Source organism: Homarus americanus, unplaced genomic scaffold, assembly GCF_018991925.1.
Source record: "Homarus americanus isolate GMGI-L3 unplaced genomic scaffold, GMGI_Hamer_2.0 scaffold55743, whole genome shotgun sequence".
Lineage (NCBI taxonomy): Eukaryota > Metazoa > Arthropoda > Malacostraca > Decapoda > Nephropidae > Homarus > Homarus americanus.
Window position 1 is genome coordinate 49,136 of NW_024745117.1, and position 19,776 is coordinate 68,911.

The 19,776-nt window shown below is 36.6% G+C and overlaps 2 protein-coding genes across 2 annotated transcripts in view; one reads left to right on the plus strand and one right to left on the minus strand.

The window, feature by feature from the left end:
- Window positions 1-12,941, minus strand: part of LOC121878582 (very long-chain specific acyl-CoA dehydrogenase, mitochondrial-like) — a 40,427-nt gene extending 27,486 nt beyond the window's left edge. Inside the window, exons 1-4 of the mRNA XM_042384923.1 lie at window positions 12,786-12,941; window positions 5,265-5,481; window positions 2,289-2,381; window positions 298-423 (exon numbers count right to left, since the gene is read on the minus strand). Coding sequence (XP_042240857.1) covers window positions 298-423; window positions 2,289-2,381; window positions 5,265-5,481; window positions 12,786-12,862 — 513 coding nt within the window. The 5' untranslated portion in view covers window positions 12,863-12,941. The remainder of the gene's footprint in view (window positions 1-297; window positions 424-2,288; window positions 2,382-5,264; window positions 5,482-12,785) is intronic.
- Window positions 12,942-13,800: 859 nt separating this feature from the next.
- LOC121878578 (metallo-beta-lactamase domain-containing protein 1-like) lies at window positions 13,801-19,192 on the plus strand. The gene is made up of 4 exons (XM_042384916.1): window positions 13,801-13,998; window positions 17,887-18,051; window positions 18,172-18,285; window positions 18,384-19,192. The coding sequence occupies exons 1-4, from the start codon at window positions 13,848-13,850 to the stop codon at window positions 18,590-18,592; spliced, it is 639 nt and encodes a 212-aa protein (XP_042240850.1). The 5' UTR covers window positions 13,801-13,847; the 3' UTR covers window positions 18,593-19,192.
- Window positions 19,193-19,776: the final 584 nt, after the last annotated feature.

A 19,776-nucleotide genomic window follows, 5' to 3' on the forward strand; every position in this document is an offset into this window, starting at 1 on the left:
CTAAATGTCAACAGAATTTCTGTAAGAGGAAGTGCTGGGTTATATGACAAAATGAAACAGATAAACAAACAAGGTAATGGCCAAGTTCCCCTCAACAGAAGACAATCAATTGGTGTTCATTAAAAGACTTCAGGATAACTCAAGTTTTGAATGTCAGTTTAGGGGAACACAGAGCTAGTTGGATCTAGCTACACCTAGTATTCTTTCACGAGTTTATTCGGATTAGAGCTGCAAATGAAGTTCATACAAAAAAGTTAAAATAAAATAAAATGAATGAGAACTCATGACAATACAAACCTTAAAACCAATGGACTGGTGAGCACCAAGTGTAATGCCAACACCCAAGTCGTGTGAACCAACAATTTCCACCAAGCGAGCGTACTGTGTGTTGCTGAGTCCTACACCACCAAACTCAACTGGTACCTGGTGACCAAAAACCTAGTTAAACTTCATCTATCAGTCATAAATAAGATTCAACTGATAGAGGTGGAACAAATGAATTAAAACTGGCATAAGAAAATGAGAGTAAAACATATTAGGCAGAGACGAATAAAATATTCCTCAACTCCTGATAAATTTAAATTTCTGGCCATAAAAACTATTCCATGCACAATATACATACCAGGTAACATCAATTCTCATCAAGACCAAGTAAAACACTATACAGGTATATCAACTTATACATTCATCTTTAACTGGCTGTTTCTAACTGCCTTTGTAATACAGTATTCTGATATTAAATAAACAAATATACAGTAGTATCAAATCATTTATAATTGCATTAATTTAAAATGTTTACATACACATAATATCACAACTATAGGCTTAAAATCTTAGCTTACTGTTGCTTTTAACCAGTAGGCTACTTGAAATGAACGAAATTTCCCCAAAAAAGTGCAATGGACAAAATTCAAGCAAAATCTTATCAAAAAGATCAATAAACAAGTATGGTCCACTTAAACTGGTTAACTGACATCCCTGTAAAATTAATGATGCCTTTACCCCTTCTCTATTACAAACCAAAATAACAGTAATCATTCTATTTTACGGAATAAAGCATGCAGGTCACTCCCACAAAAGGGAGGAATCTGCTTAATTGAATACTGTAGTAATACCTCTGGATATGGACAGTATGTCCATGAATTCAACTTAGTTCTAGGAAATTTTTCAGAGTTAAATTTAAATGGGAATATGTTCCAGTCCGTTATAGTGCATTAACATTCCTGGGGTCATACATTCGTAAGTGGCGTTTTGATTTAATGTAAATGAAACTTTTGCCTCGTGATCAGACACGCCAGTATGGCGGGTTTTTTTCATCTTCTCTAAAACAGAAATAAATTTTTTGGTAAGCAGAGGGAGGTATCTAGGTTTATTATATGGAAACCATGTAGGGGTTAAGCGTGTTGTAGTGCCAGTAGTGTTCTTGGAATTAATTTTTTGATACAAATGGGTGTCCGACTGATCAGGAACCTTTCCCATTGAACCCCATGTTACAATGAACCTGATTTATGATATTTTGATTTGGAATTGGGTTTCCAGGAACCTAACCCCATTGCAAATAGAGGTTTGCCTGTACGAATGTAAGTAGTATGGGTGACTTAAGTTTCTCATATAGTAGTGCACTATGGTAGTATATATTGCTATTCACCATTTTTCTAATTCGCACCTTTCCTTGGAACCTAACCCCTGCAACTAACAAGGGTTTACTGTACAGTATATGCCTACCATACTTAACAATGCAATAACCCATTGAGTGGTAGGGGTTTTACTCCTTTAAGGCCAACTCACACCAAAATCTACACTACATACACATGTCTTATGTGTCTTTGAATTGTTGCAATGGTCTTTAAATTAGGTAACTCACATTGGCATGTGGCATGCATAGCATTTCTGCCAGTGTGAGTTACCACAGCAGCAATTCAAAGATGTGTAACACACATGTAGTTTTTAGTGTGAGATGACCTTAAAGGGTTAATCAAGATAGGTTTTAATTCTATAGGTTCGGTCTAATGTGACGTAATTAAAGCCTGAATCTTCAAAAGGCAAACAGCCCTGCCATGAGAATAAAAGAAAGGCCATCTTGCATATCAAAATTACCCATAATTGTATTGTTTATAATATTGTTTGAATTTAAACAAAATCTTGTCCTTCTAATGAATGTAAATATCCTCAATACAAGATCATTATGGCTCCTTTAATGCCCTAGTACAGTATATGCATTATGGGGTTATAAACACAATTACTTATTTCTATTCCAAACAATTACCACAATGGTACCCAGTACTTACCTGAAGGCCAAAAGCTCCTAGTTCCTTCAGCCCCTCAAGTGTTTGGTCATCCACCTTCTCCATGGCATCATTCTTTGCTGCATCATTACACTCCTACAACATGTTTTCAGAAACTATATAAATGCAACTGAAGATACAAGTAATGTTTTACTACAGTACAGGGGTCCCCGACTTACAAAATCCCGCCAAAACGAACGAGGTTAAACTTTAAATTCCCAGTATTTTATTTACCTGATGACTTATTTTTTTACTTTCATTTATTTTTAGTACAGTACTGTATTTTGTCATTCTATTTCTTCTTTTCCCTTAAAAAGAGTGATTTTAGATGTATATAAGGACTTAGGCCATGATATAGTGGGATTTTAAACATTGTTCTGTATGTACAGTATGCGCATCGCATGTGTTTCAACTTTACGTACATTTTAGACTTAAGAACATCCTCAGGAACGGAACCCGTTCATAACCCAGGGACCCCTGTATATCTAATAAGAAATATCTATACTATGTTCACTCCAAGCTTGCAACTGGGCCCAATCAATGGTCGAGTCAGGTAGGTGAAAATTTCCAAGGATGGTGAAACAACACCAAATGCCGCAGATTATTTTTAACTTTTACCTTTTCACTTAAGATATCTATGTTATAACATTTTAATTTTTACTTCCTGGCTTCGGATATCAATCTAGAATAACACTTAATTGCTAATATTGCTGTACTTGCAATTGCAAAATACAGTAGGCTCGGGATATATCACAAGATAGGGTCCAAGGATGCTTGTTATACACTAAATCGTGATATATAATTACATGTAATCAATGGGGAAAATAGAGTTAGGTTCTGGAGGCCAATAAAAGTGACTAAACTTGACATAAAATGGCACAGTCTAAAGTTAGCAGAATATAAATTACATTGCTGGAATCCTTGCAAGACAGCAAATAATTTGAATATAGACATCATATATTTTGCACAAGACAAAAAATTTAGTCATACCGGTATGTACTAATTAAGTACTAAAATTTTTATGTCTATTGCAAACTATAGCATGTTTATATTCAAATTAATCATTATCTTACAAGAATTCCAGCAATGCAAATTATATTCTCTTAAAACAATTCATTGACATTTTATAAGAGAAAAACATAAACTCCCCCTATATGACAGATAAATAAATACCACTAGGTAACCATTGTCTGGCTCCGGCCCAGCTGTCATAATATATCAACTCCCCTCTGACTTCCAGTAAGAGTAGAGTGACTGTGGTTTTAGGCTTAAAGTTTTGATCTTGTACAATGTTACAGAGTAAAGTTAGCAGAATATAAATTGCAATGTTGGAATCCTTGCAAGACTGTGAATAATTTGAATGCAGACATCATATATTTTGCACAAGAGATAAAAATTTTAGCCCTTTGTAATAAAATTACAAATTAAAATTAAAATTTGTATGTCTATTGCAAACTATAGCATGTTTATATTCAAACTTATCACTTAAAGTCACTCTTAAGGACAGATAAATAAATAAGCACTAGACCTTGGCATCAACTGTCAAACATATCACCTCACCTCCCTCTCTCTCCCCCATCTTCCTAGCCAGGGTTGGGTAGTTTTAGGCTTACAGTTGTTATCTTATATAATATAACAGACTAAAATTAGGAGAATATAATTTGCATTGCTGGAATCCTTGCAAGACAGCAAATAATTTGAATATAAACATCATATATTTTGCATAGGGAGATAAAAATTAATTACCTGTATTGTATCACACACAGTTGTGATTTATGAGTTCTAGTGTATATATGTAGTACATATATAGTGATTTAAGGGCGATTTAGAAGTGTTTCTGACTTACTGTATATTGGAAATTTTTGATAATTTTGGTAGTGGTGATAAATTTGAAATATTTCCTGCACAATTTAGGAAAATGTCGAGAATTTTGGTAGCTGCGATATAAAAAAAAATCTTTATATAAAGTCGCTATATATCCCTGCTGCCATATGGCATCACGAAAATTGTGACCAAGTCCCAAGTTGCTGATCTGACTTTCTGCTTCATTTACACACAATTGCAGGGTCTCAATTGTTTCTCTTACCATTGACAACACAACATACATATATCATTTCTCACTTTTGATCTTTTTTTCATTTTTGTATTTATAGTTCTTTATTATTAAAATTATTATTATTATTACAGTTACTGTATTATTGTCATCATTATTTTATTATTTTATTTTGTTTGTTTTATCATAAATTTCATTTATTATGAATTATTATGACTATTATTTATTATTATTATTATTATTATTATTATTACATTTTGGCCCCCCAGGCCCCCATGTGGGTCAGTGACCTGTGTCCGGGTGGGCTAATCCCAAAAAAAAAAAAAAATACAGGGGGCCCCCAAATTCGTGGATTTTTATTTCACGGCCCTCTATTATTTGCTGATGACACTCTGAATGTACCCAAGAATGTCTATGGGTAGTTTTAAAGTTGTCAGCATTTTTGCAGCTGGGACGGAGTCATTCATTCTAGAGACAGTAATTTCCTTTACCTGTATTGTAAATATGTGTGAGTGTGTGTGGACACACACACACACACACAAAACACATATTTACAGTACAGGTAAAAGAAATAATTGTCCTAAGGGCAAACACATAAAGGCCATTTTGAGAACCTAACCTAACTCTTTCTGGCAGTCACTCGGCTGCATTGATAAAATTTCCTCTAGACTCTAGTTGTAAAGAAGGATTATAAGTAAAAAAAACTGTTTATAATGTAATTCAGTTAAGCTAAGTGATGTGATGGATTAGAATTTACAGTCATGGATTTTTTAGTATAAAGGAATAACCTAAGAAAGAGTCAAATGGAGACAACTGAATCTCAAAATTTATATTCAAAATTAAAAAATAGTTAAAATACTTTTAAATTTAACTGTTCTCACATAAACTATATATTGTATCAGATTTTTGTGTACTAAAGAACCCACCTCAAAGAACTTCTCAGTAGGGTCCACCAACATCTCCAGAGTCTCTTTCTGCTCATCACTGAGCACAGAAGGGTAGGGGATTGCTTGTTCTGTCATGGCTGCTCCACGGAAAATGTTCATCACAAATGATTTGTTCATTTCCACTTTCTTGGACATCTTGTGTGCCTTCTGGGCCTCTCTCTCTGAAGCTGCTGGCTGGGCTGCTGTTGACTGCAGCCTAAAAATTATAAAGTCATGTAAAAGATACCACAATTATGTAAAACATTAATGCCAAATCATATTTTAGTCCTTTCACAAGTAAATTAGTTGATCTACAAACCCTTCACACTAAGAAACTACAGTAAATATGTAAACCAAGAATTTACATGCTCATGTACAGTATTCCTAATCATATGGTGTATGGAAACGTCACATTTCCACAGTTCTCAAGTTACTTACTCAACACAAAAAAGATAAAAGTAAATTATAGCGTGCCCTTACAATTAGTGGATTTTTAATTCACGGGCTTCGATTATTCGCAGATGTCTGCTAGTAGTTTTAAAGATGGCAGCATTTTCATGGCCGGGACGGGGAGCCTGTGAGTTTCATGGCATCCCGCAAAGTGTCTCTCTTGTCCCAGGTGGCTTGGCCATGTGTGCTCACTACACCTCAGTAACAGTCCGGTTTAAACACTTGTCCATTTCACGCGTGTGCTACACTACTCGGAGAGGAGCTGTATATACTGGAATCAAGTAGTCAATCATATATAGTAACATTATACTAACCCAACTCTGATCAGAGCAGCTGTGTGGTTTGTTTATATTTGGGTCAAAAGAATTACCAACAGGATGTGAAACCCGTATTTTTGGCTGTGATGTTTTGTGTTGCCACGATCGGCCACCAGGGTGTAGCACCATCACTATTGTTTTGACGTCATCGACTCATTGCAAATGGCTGACAGGCGGCTGAACTTTCTGTTAACATTTCTTTACTCTTTCTAGGGGCAGTTTTCATTTAGATAATAAACAAATGTTTCTTAAAGGTAATACAGTCCTTAAATAATGTAAGACATGTATCTGGTGTGGGTTACATATGCTGGGGAAAAAGGTACAGTGAGATGCTGTGAGCTTCCCTCGGCCGTTAAGCCAACGTAAGCCATTATTTACGTCATCGGCAAATTTGTCACAAGTTTGTGATAATAGATTGTGATAATTTGGCTTGTTTTTCAGTATTTTATTATGAGTAATAGTATTAGTAACACAATTTTTGTGCTTAGTGGACTACTGCTTGTCCCAGACAACCTAGCTAGGCACTTCCGCCTACGGCGCTCGGCCTCCCATCCATAATACGGGCGCATTAAACGCAGGGTAAAGTGGGATACATTGAAAAAACTAAAAATGTATCTTATACGCCGGCAAATACTGTACCTGTATCTTTCAGGAGGGGCGGATGAATTTTGAAATGAACAATCCAGTTGTCTCGCTAGGGCTGGTAGGCATGATTGGGAGACATTTCCTACCTACTGTATTATGGTAGGCCTAATTTAGTTACACTGTTTCATTCAAAATATAAAATTAGTTCGTTGCCATATGATTGGTGAATAATAGTACAGTATACCTCATGGGCCTTAATCTAAACCCTTCGTTTGTGGTGGTGTAATTTTTGTTTCGGATACAAATTGTAAATACAGTGGTCCCTCGGTTAACAAACTCAATTCGTCCCAGGGGATCGTTCGTTAACCGAAAATTTCGTTAACTGAAACCATTGTTTCAATGGGATATTGGGTAATTGGTTCCATTTCACAGAAAAGTACATACAAAGTAAAGCCAAAAATGCATAAAGTCAGAAACACTCCTAAAATTCCCCTAAATCACTATATATATACTGTACGTACATATACACTGTCACTCTTAAATCACTACTGTAATGTGATACAGGTGATTAATTTTTATCTCTTGTGCAAAATATATGACGTTTATATTCAAATTATTCGCTGTCTTGCAAGGATTCCAGCCTAAAATCCTGGCTGGGCAGATGGGGGAGAGGGAGGGGAGCGGGAGGTGAGGTGGTACGGTTTTGACAGTTGGCCCCGAGAGGTCTAGTGAAGTATTTATTTGTCCTCGAGATCGAGTTTTTGTTATTTGCTTATAAAATTTCATAGGAGTGACCGGGGAGAATATAATTTACATTGCTGGAATTCTTATACGATAGTGATTAATTTGAATATAAACAAGCTATTATTTGCACTAGAGGTAGAAACTTGGTTAAATTCAATAGTAATAAAACACAGTATTTACCAATGACACTTTCCAAATTAGATTAACTCCCACCAATCACATTTCAGGATGCAATCATTCTGCCAATTTCTAAAATAGATAGCTAGGCCTTACCATTTCCTCTAATATGTCATGGAAGCCACACATCTACATTGCTAAAACTGCCTCCCTAAAACTGGGAGTGCTGTACAAATGCCATAGCTATTATGCACCGAAGCAGTTGCTTCAAGTTTATAAGGGATTCATTTGTCCTAACTTGGAGTACTGCTCTCATATCTGGGGTGGCGCTTCTTCTGTCCAACTGTTAGATAAGTGGAATCAAAGGCATCTCTTCTTATTAACCCTCCTCCTTTAGTTGATAATCTCTCTTCCCTTTCTCTTCACCGCAATGTTGCTTCACTCTCTCTCTTTTACAGGTACCTTAATGGGCAATGTTTGGTGAATTTGGCATCCTGTGTACCGCCAGCAAGGCCATGGGCTCGTAACACTCGTCTTGCCCGCAGTACCCATCGTTTCTGTGCGAATGTCGGTCACACTAGAATAGCCCATTATAGTACATCCTTCTTTCCTCACACAGCCAAACTGTGGAATGCTCTGCCTTCTTATGTGTTTCCATACTTATACAATCCGTCTCACTTAAAAAAGCTGGTTTTCCGGCATCTTCGTGGTGTACATTAATTGAATATTTTTATCTTCTATTTTTAATTTCTTTTCACTTTTATTTTTTCGCCCCCTGGGCCCCGTTGTGGGTCAATGACCTGAGCCTGGGTAGGCAATTCCCCGTAAAAAAAAAAAATTTTATATATATATATATATATATATATATATATATATATATATATATATATATATATATATATATATATATATATATATATATATATATATATATATATATATATATATATATATATATATATATATATATATATATATATATATATATATATATATATATATGTAGTCCTCGGCAACAGCACACGTCCAGCAGGTTGCTCGTTAACCGAAAAACTCGTTAACCGAAACCATTGTTTCAATGGGTTTTTGGGTAATTGGTTCCAGCTCACCGAAAATAGCCTAAATTCAACAAAAAAGGTAGAAAAGTACACTTACTTTGAGGTGTGTATGTAGAAGGCTCCTGGATGATGATGATGATGATGATGATGGGAATTAAAATGGGGGTGGAGAAGGAAGAAGAGAAGGCATTGGGGTGGAAGAGAAGTCACCCCATGGCACCATTTCACCCATAAAATTTTAGTTCTCTTGGTGTATTTCAAGATTATTTTCTTTAAATCAACACTGCACTGCATTATATATTGTCAATATGTAAAATATATTTCAAAATGACCAATAATTTGCTTGGAAACACAGAAAAAAAAGCATTTAGTTGAAGAGAGTCTCAAGTAAGATGTTACCTCCACTGAAAACAGAGAGAGGCTAACGCCTGTCTGGTGTGTTAACAGGCTGGATGGCACGCCAGAAACTAGTTTCTTTACCTTCAATTATGTTCAATAATTGTAAAAATGACTAAAAAAGTTAATATTAAACTTTTAAAATTATTGAATAGTATAAACTTCTTGATATTTACTAAAATAGTAAGGCATTTAAGCCCTAAAACCGATTACTGTATTGGCGGACTAATACTACAGCTGGTGGACCGCCAAATGCAAGCGAAAACATGTTGAAGTCGGCTCGTAAAAAACTCGTTAATCGAGGGATTACTCGTTAACCGAAGTTAAGAATCTTATGGAAGGTAAATCGTTAACCGAAATCTCGTTAACCGAGGCGATCGTTAACCGAGGGACTGTATATATATATATATATATATATATATATATATATATATATATATATATATATATATATATATATATCGCCTTTTATTCACATATGTCTTAATAAAGACGATAGCTATACGCTGTTTCCATTTTCCCGTGATTTTATCAAGATTTATCTTATCCACGTTTTCATTGTGTGATTTACATGAAATATATATATATATATATATATATATATATATATATATATATATATATATATATATATATATATATATATATATATATATATATATATATATATATATATATATATATATATATATATATATATATATATATATATATATATATATATATACTGATAGCCTGGTACAACTAAGGCTACCGGTATGCATTTGGCTGAAAATTGTCAAGGCCAACAACAACATTGACAAAAATATCTAAAGCAGAGCACATTACAGTATAGTACAATACTGTATCAAAAACTGTATGCCAGACCAAGAGAGGGATGTACTGTAGTATGATAAGAACATGAAAAGAAGGAAAGAAGCCATTAGTGTAAGAAAATTCATCAGTTGTACTGCACACAATAAATGGTTCCAGAGTAATTGCACATTTAGTGCTTGGTCTATATGTATTTCATGTTACTTATTGAGGATTTAGCAATATAATTCAAAGAAACTATACTGTATCTATCATGAAGAAAGCTCAGTCTTCATTTCTGTAACTTTCTACAATATCCAATGAAATTATTGTGAAAATATAAAGGACTTTTCTACACCCATGTGCCAGCAGTAACAAAACTTATATACACTACTATATACAGTGGGTACAGGTATACTGTACTATCATTTCAGATATGTACACAATTTGGCAGTCTCACTTGGCAATATGACAAAATGAACCTTATGCTGACAACTCAAGCTTGTGATGCCATGCCCCACATGGCTGGCAGCCAAGCACACCTATGTACAGTATCATGTGCCAGAAATATCGGTCTTGCTTGTAAATGTCCTCCAGCTATTTGAAGAATTGAAACAATCATATCTTAATGCTATGCTTAGCTTATCCCATCACCCCTGGCCAAACATTAGTACTGTACTGTATAATACTAGTGTATAAAATTAATAAACACAGTACCCTGTACGTATGTAGACAGGTGAACATAGTCTAGGGACAGTGGGAAGAGCAGGTGTAGAAATACGCCAAGCCATCGAAGCCAAATAAAAAGATGTGTTGTTTACAAGTGTTTCAAATTACATATACAGTATTGAAAAATGGGTAAATATAACTTAACATGTAAACAAAGACCGCAGATGCTCCTGGACAGCAGACGATGTGAACCAAAACATATACGCATGGGAGATCCGACAGTGCCATAATTTCTTCACTTACAAAGGACGTAGATGTGAAATTACTGCCACATGATCAGTGTTCGCAGTATCTTTACCCTGTTATTCCCTCTTCTTTCATGCCCTGTCCAATAAAAAGTAATTTATGATTGAAGGATAAGTTAAAAAGTTTAAAAATACTACAATGTTGTTGCTTCGACCTTATTGCTCAGTATCATCCAAACAACATTTGAAAATTTGGTGCATTTCCGTAAAGTCCTTCTGGAGTTACAGGTTTCCTCCACCTTTACCAAATAATACCCAGAAAAACCCTACCCAACCAAACCAAATCTAGCCTAAATTCGCTAGATGGCCGAAACGATAATACCCATAAATCACCTGTAGTGGGCAGGCCATTAAGAATGAGGGAAATTGTACTATGGTAAAACACAGTCTGAGAACAGTATCTACTCTACTACCATCAAAAGTTCTTCAGGTAAAGGTGTAGATAATGGCTACCACCAGAAGTTGTTCATTGATTTTCTTTATTTTTTGCTGTACTTATTGTTTTGATAATGTTAAGTACATTAAAAGAAACGACAACTTTCTATTATGATACAAGTATGGTAAATTTGCACTTCCACCTCTCCATCTGTTAGAAAGTGAAAAATATATTTTTCTAGTGTATTTGTGTGTATTTCGACCGAATATGACCTTAATTTCCGTCGGAAATTGGCAGTTTTTTTATAAAGACTTTTTAAAAAAAAATTAATTGCTAAGCGAATAAAATATACACCGAAACACACTAGAAAAACCTAACCCAACCTAACCTGACCTAACTGACTCACAATATGATGGAATCACCTATTTCTTACTTTAGTTGGCCTGGAGACCAGGTTCTTGTTCGTCGTTGAATTCTGAGATTCTTACGCAACGCCACATATGTTGGTCCTTGCGATATTTACATTCAGTCTTGCTCTTAGTACACTTTACTGAAGTTGGAAGAACACCATGCGATCGAAAAAATGCTATAGTTTCTTCGTTTTTTCCCAAAAACTTGTAATCAGCTCCATATAATTTAAGTGACAACCGTCGCAGAATTCCATGGTCGGAACTGAACTTGAATTTTGAAATATGAGACCCAAAATAAAAATCGATTTTGATTGGTCCAAAATATACCGTGAATTAAACCCCAAATCACTTTAATTGGTTGCAAAAAAAAAAACGCTTTTGATTGGTCATGTGACGTGTACGGGAACGCATGCGCATGATGATTTATGAAGGAGACACGCAGTGTGGGAGCTGAGGCAGGCGATAATGGAGGAAGATTACTGGAAGAAAATAGAGAAAATTTTGGATAAGCTATCTCCGTTAATATACATTCCCGGAGGTAAAGTAATAGATGAAAATGATCTTATAATTAGACGTCTTATTAGAATAAGATAATAGATTAGTGGTAGGAAGTGGGAATATTTAAATGCAATAATACCCTAAGTATTTTTTTATTTTTTTTTTACTCTATCCCACTTCACAATTCTCCTCACGGCGCCTATTTTGTTGCTAACCTCGGTGAATCCCTCAAGAGACGTTTCCTAATTATGGTGAATGCTTACATGATTTCCTCCTTGCCATTGCTAATGTATATGAACCTCAGTATTAAAGTAAGTTGTTTAACACATAAATTAAGACAGTACATGTAATGCATAGAACCTAATAGAACCTGACCTAACATACCCAACCTATGGGTATGTTAGGTCAGGTTCTATTAGATTTCATGCATTGTCGTTTCCATTTTTGTTTTATATCATATTAGTGTGTAGAAAAAAATTCAACTAATTCGAACAATTCCTTCTGGTGGTGGTCGTTATCTACACCTATACTGTTCTTCGATTTCGTTCATTTTTTCCACCACAGATTTTCTTATTATAGTAAGTATTTTAAAAATGGCGACATTTACTAGAACCTAATATGTACATCAAAGGTATTTCCTCTAAATGGAAGAAAACTTTAAGCAAGATATAAACAAGAGTGAAAGTTTCGTGTCCCAAGGCCAGTTCATCACCTGATTCAGATATGTTATCTACGTAAATCATTTTACGTTTCACCAACTATTAATAATTGTACGAAATCTTATGTTTTTATGATTTCACATACCTAGATGCAGCTGGTGAAATTTCCTTGACCAACCCAGGCCTATTAAGGGCCCACAGAAATTTACTGGCACGTATCATTTTGTAAGGTGTCACACTATCACACTTGGCCTCCTCAACTGCTGTGCTGCTGTGCTGGTGTTGTATAACTTGTGTTGTGGGTTTCCTTCATGGCGAGAGTAATGCTTCATTTTATTCATTTCCTTTTGACACTTTAACTACAAATAAAACTTTCATATGATTTTTAAAATGGAATAAAGAGCTTTGGTATACATTGTCTTGAAATGCGGAGTTCTAGTCAAATAAAAAAAATCAGGTTATCTATTCTAGAGGGTTTCATAATTTGTTCATGTGTCTGGTTGATGTAGCTTAGGTCATAAAGGTGCTCAAGTTCTCAATCCACTGTCTAGGGGCAGCATGCAGTCCTCGGCAAACAGTAGAAATATAATTAATAATACTGCATATTTTATATATATCAAACATAAACAAATACTATTGTGACAGTAATAAGTATTGCACACCTCTATGATCCCTTCTTTAGGTTTACAATATATGGTTCCTAATTATTAATCAACGTTCTTAATGTGTCTATTATTTACTAAGGTTCATTTACATTAAGGTCAAAGTGCGGCCCTTATCACACAGTTTTTTCTTTTTTTTCTTTTACTTCTACAGTTGCCTTCTCACACAAAAAGGTTGAGCTTCACTACAGCCATGTTAGAATATGTTCTTAAGTTAATGGTAGTAGATTGTAATAATAATTAAATTTATTCAGTAAAATTATCATTCAGGTTTACAATTGGATAAATTTACTTCATATGACCTACATTTAATGCATTACTCTTGCCATGAAATATAAATAAGATCTTTCGTATACCCAATATAACCTTCATGATTTTAATTTGAAAATCAGTAAAGAGACATTAGGTAAAATATTATTACAGATAAAATATAAAAATTGAAAAATCATTGACACCATATAGGAATACATCTATTACACATGAACGATTCTGTTTTGACAGTAGTAGTACAAAGTGTAAACAGTAACACACACGACACAAGAACAATGAGTTATTGTGTGCATGTCTTATATGATGGATATTCGAAAATGGAGAATGGGAAAATGAGAGCTAATTGCTCCTGTACTCTGATTAAAGGCCCAAATAATATGATAGTTGATACTATGACGGCTTGGGATAAGGAAAAGTTACTGTCAGGTATAAGGAAAGTAATTTTGTGTGTAATTTTACTTTTTATTTGTATCCTCTTCACCACTGATCGGCTCGTTAGTCGCTTGGGCGATCGGTTACGTCTCTGTTGTGTACTGTTGGCAAGTACTGGGCATGCTCTGGCTCCTGAATGCAAGGTAGGTGTTGCAGATACCTACCTACCTTGCCTGAATGTATCTGAACCTGTTCCAGTGCTTATCCAGTCTGGTCTTGAAAGAACTCACACTCGGCGCCGTCACATCACTCTGGCAGATAGTTCCAAGACTTCGCAACTCCCACCCCGAAAAAGTTAACCCTTACAGTTTTCTGGGCTTGCGGCTTCTTCAACCTTGAGCTGTGACCCCTTGTGGGGCGAGCGTCCGCCAGCTCCAGGTAAGGGCACTCGACTGAGTAGTGCCCTTTGAGATGTTTATACACCTCAATTAGGTCTCCCCTTGCCCGTCTGTAGTATAACTTTTACTTTTATCCTCTTCGTCACTGATCGGCTTGTTAGCCGCTTGGGCGATCGGTCACGTCTCTTTTCATTTATATTCTTCACCAAAAGATCGGCTCGCTAGCCGCCCGGGCGATCGGTCACGTCTCTGTCACGCACTGTTGGCAAATACTGGGCATGCACCGGCTCCTGAATGTACCTGAACCCGCTCCAGTGTTGGTCAAGTCTTCTCTTGAAAGAGCTCACACTCGGTGCCGTCACAACACACTCTGGTAGATTGTTCCAAGAGTTTACAACCCTCACTCCGAAAAAGTTTGCCCTCACGGTTTTCTGGACTTGCGGCTTCTTCAATCTTGAGCTGTGACCCCTTGTGGGGCGAGCGTCCGCCAGCTCCAAGTAAGGACACTCAACTGAGTAGTGCCCCCTGAGATGCTTATAAACCTCAACTAGGTCCCCCCTTGCCCGTCTGTAGTATAAGCTAGGCAAGTTCAGGCGCTCCAATCTCTCAGGGTAGCTGAGGTGCCGAAGTGCAGGCACCAGTTTGGTGGCCCTCCTTTGAACATTTTCAACCAACTGACAGTCCCTAGCATATCTCGGGGACCAGATGGGGTGACAGTACTCCAGATGGGGAAGCACTTCACTCCTGAAGATCGTCACGAGGGACGGACCGTCTAGATATCTGAACGACCTTCTTATAAGACCCAATAATTTATTTGCCTGATTTACCTTCTTCTCACAATGGCCCGAGAACTTCAGCTCATTGTCAACATACACACCTAGGTCCTTCTCACACACAGTCTCAACTAGTACATTTTCTTCATCCCGTTGGGACATATGGTACGCCTCCTTACCGTTGGTACGCCCCAGGTGCATCCTCTTACACTTCGTGACATTGAATCTCAGCAGCCATTCCTTCGACCATTCCTGGAGCCCACAGAGGTCCTTCTGCAGCTCTTCACAGTCCGCTTGGTTCTTAATTTCCCGAAATAACTTGCCATCATCGGCAAACATTTGTATGGAGGAGTGTACAACGTCAGGCATATCATTTATGAAACAAACAAACAACAGCGGGCCCAATACACTACCCTGCGGTACCCCACTTGTTACAGGTACAGATGACGATTTCGTGCCATTAATCACCACACATTGCTTGCGGTCATGTAGAAAGTCTTCTATCCACGCTAGGACATTTCCCCGAATTCCGTACCCTTCCAGTTTGATTTTCAGCCTTTCGTGGGGTACACTGTCGAAAGCCTTGGCAAAATCTAGGTAAATATTGTCGATATTACCACCCCGTTCTAGAATATGGGTCCAAATATCCAATACCTTGAGCAATTGTGTCAAGCAAGAGCGCCCCGGCATAAAACCGTGTTGGCAATCTTTTACAAGGTTGTTTCGTAGTAGATGTTCCATCGCTGCATCTCTGATAATACTCTCAAGTACTTTACATATTATGCTGGTCAGGCTCACCGGTCTATAGTTGTTCGTGGAGTGACTATCGCCCTTCTTGAAGATAGGACTCACATAAGCCACTTTCCATTCACTGGGGACCATTTGTTCATCCAGGCATTTACAAAACAGAATCTTCAGGGGCTCTGCAAGCTCGTTGCACAGCTCTCTTAGCACTCTAGGATGCACCATGTCAGGTCCAGGACTCTTATGGACCTTTAGCCTGGACAGTTTATTTCTAATACCCTCTAGGCAAGTTCAGGCGCTCTAATCTCTCAGGGTAGCTGAGGTGCCTTAGTGCAGTCACCGGTCTGGTGGCCCTCCTTGGGACATTTTCAATCAACTGACAGTCCCTACCATATCTCAGGGACCAGACGGGGTGACAGTACTCCAGATGGGGAAGCACTTCGCTCTTGAAGATCATTACGAGGGATATCTGAATGACCTTCTTATAAGACCTAATGATTTAGTTGCCTGATTTACCTTTTTCTCGCAATGGGCCGAAAACTTCAGCTCATTGTCAACATACACACCTAGGTTCCAGGTTCGACCTCTTACACTTCGTGACATTGAATCTTAGCAGCCATTTCTTCGACCATTCTTGGAGTTCACAGATATCCTTCTGCAGCTCTTCACAGTCTGGTTGGTTCTTAATTTCCCGAAATAACTTGGCGTCATCCGCAAACATTTGAATGGAGGAATGTACAGTGTCAGGCATGTCATTTATGAAACAAATAAATACCTGCTCTGTGGTACCCTGCTTGTGACAGGTACACATGATGAATTTGTGCCATTAATCACCACACACTGCTTGCGGTCATGTAGAAAGTCCATGCTAGGATATTTCCCCAAATCCCATGATGGCATTATGAATTTATCCTTAACAATGTACAGTCAAAGAAAAAAAGGTAAATTTTTATGTTATTTCTCGTTTCGGTAATCCAGCGAATTTTAGTAGGTTAGAATAGGTTAGGTTTGGTTAGGTTGCTTTTGAGAAACTGCTGTCACTGATTTGGTAAAAATTCGTCCATTGGCTGTCTGCAGGTTCCTTCCATGTTTACCCGAGGCAATACTCCTCACTTAGACCCTGTTGTCTGAAACGATAATTTTACGAGCACTACCATCTTAGAAATTTTATCTTTGCAATCAATAGTTTAGAAGTTTTGACAATTCTAAGACTCTTTTCTTCTGTGGTGTTTCCCTTGCAAATGACTTAACCTCCGTCCTAACTGGAAAGCTTTGCCCCCCCAGAATCCTCTGGCACATATAAGTCATTTGCAAGGGGAAAGTCATAGAATAAAAGTGTCTTAGAATTTTCAAAACTGCCTATAGTGAAGATAAAATTTCTAAGATTCACGTATTGTCCAAAAGTAGAATAATACTGAAAAGTGTAGTGTTACATTTACCGTACCTTATGTTCTGAAAACATGACAAAGTATTTGGGTTAAATTCTCCGTTCAGACTCGAACCTCGAAGCTTTGCTGTCAAATTTCCCAAATTCTCTGTCCTGTGTTTCAGAACATTAGGTACGGTAAGTGTAACACGGCCTTTTTTCTTTGACTGTACATTGTCAAAGATAAATTCATAGTGCCATCATGCCATTTCACTATTTGACTTACTATTCTCAAGATGGTTTGCATCAACAAATGGCATCATATTGCCAAATGCTGCTATTACCAATGTGTAAACACCCAATGGCATAGAGGGAATTTTTTTTATTATTTGTGACTTTCTTGTACATACCTGTACCTCAATAATAAATGGAATTACTGTACTTTTCTTCTCATGTATGAAGTGAGGTGAAATTCGGAAGTGTAAGTTTAACTGGGCATCTCCAAGATTAAATTTTGAATATACAATTATCCTGTACTGTATGTTCTAGTTAGCTTATTGTCATAAATATTAACTGTTGAGTTTTTTCTTATGGTATTGATTTTAGGATCCACATGTAAATTATGGTTCCTAAAGTTACTTACCTAGGCTTTTCTCTTCAGGTCTTGACTCCAGTGGAGTAAGCTGTGATGATATTGCTTATGCTGTTGGAACTCATGGTCATTCAGATCATCTTGGCAACCTTAATCTCTTCACCAAGGCTAAACATATTGTTGGCTTTACAGTTTCATATGGTGATGAATTCTTCATTCATCCCTTTGAGACAGGTTTGTTATACATATTACTTACTAAATGTCATGGTGTATTTCCTAATTAAATATGACTGCAAGAGCAATACAGTATTGGTGATTAGATTTGATTGTTAGAATTCTGCACTTTGATTTCAGGGGAAGCATTCAAGATTGATGATTCCCTTCAAGTGATCCCCACCCCGGGCCACACCTCAGCTGATGTTAGTGTTGTAGTTAAAACAAAGGACCTTGGCACTGTTGTGGTTGCAGGTTAGAAATTTAACCATTGATGTCTACTGATGTTTATTGTCTGTTATATAGAACTTAGGAAATTGTTTCTTGTATTTTAAGTTTTTTCTTTTTCATAGGTGACCTCTTTGAACGAGAAGAGGATATTGCAGATCCATCTCTCTGGAAATACATTGCAGGAAGTGAGGATCCAGAGTCACAGGAAAAACATAGGAATGAAGTCCTTCTTTTAGCAGATTATATTATCCCAGGTCATGGCCCAATGTTTAAGGTAACCAGCCTTATGAAGGAGACAGCCCTGGGATCAGCAGCTTGTAATGATAAGTAACAGTATTGCAAACAAATGTAGGTGTTAGCCAAACCTTTGCCAAATAGGTCTTTGATAATACATACCGGGGTATACAAAAAAATGCTTGCTGTGCATTAGTGTCTCAGAGCCCTCAGAAGTTGTCCTAAAAAATACACCAATCTAGTAACTTTTACAGCAACTATGAACAGATGGGCAGGTAAATGAAGGGGTATCAATCTTTAGTTTCTTTTTTATTTCACTTTTATGTTCTTACAGGTGCAGGAAGCCAGTACAGTACAGTACTGTATATACAGTATGTACATCTAAACCTTCCAGTTTGATGTGTACTGTACTGGAATTTCAGTTAACTGAATACCCTGTATAGGATTTTCAGTTGTTTTAGATATTGTTAGTTTTAAGTACTGTAGCTCAGTATTTAATGAATCCTACTTATTGTTGACACCATATACCTCATTATAATCCAGAAGATACTCAATTATTTTTTTTCTCTTGTAGTAAATGTACTTATCAGGTGCCTTTTAATGGAGCTGCAGCCCTTAAAAGGTTCAGCCTTGTCATATTGTTGCTGTGTAACTTGTCTTTAAGTTCTGGGTAAAGAAATTTTTTAATTTCTGTTCAGTGCTTGTTTTAATTACAGTACGTATACCCTTTTCTGTGAAACACTATTGAAGTACAGTACATTTATGTGTAGAACACACACATTAAACTTGTTAAAGTTAATCTCAAATTAGCATATTTGTACAGCCAGATTTCTTATTCTTTTGTTGAAAAATTTAAACTACCTAAGACTTTCATATGATGATAATGTTATCAGTTCTTATTAATTCTAGAATTTCTTTTGAAATTGAAGAAAAGATTTCCCGCAAGCATAACCCAAAACACTGGGAGATGTGGATGTAGTGGCGACATAGTGCATGAGAGAGAGAGAGAGAGAGAGTAAATTGGACAATGATTGGATATGAAATACCAGTATGCATAATGGCCCATAAAATTTAATGCTTATCAAAAGATTAGAGGAAGGTGTTGATCATTCAGTTGTCATCACCATTGAAATTTTACAGCCATTTTCCATACTTGCATGGGTCAACTGAGATTACCTGTTGGGAGCTCGTAATGTAATTTCTTTAAACCTCTCGTGTATTTTTCCACCTGACCAGACCACCTCACCCTACCTCTACATAAAACTTCGAAAATATAATAAA

Coding starts and splice junctions, on each gene's coding strand:
- LOC121878578 (XM_042384916.1), top strand. CDS start 13,848: ATGAGTTATTGTGTGCATGTCTTATATGATGGATATTCGAAAATGGAG. Junction 18,052..18,171: donor CATTCATCCCTTTGAGACAG/GTTTGTTATACA, acceptor CTTTGATTTCAG/GGGAAGCATTCAAGATTGAT. Junction 18,286..18,383: donor TGGCACTGTTGTGGTTGCAG/GTTAGAAATTTA, acceptor TCTTTTTCATAG/GTGACCTCTTTGAACGAGAA.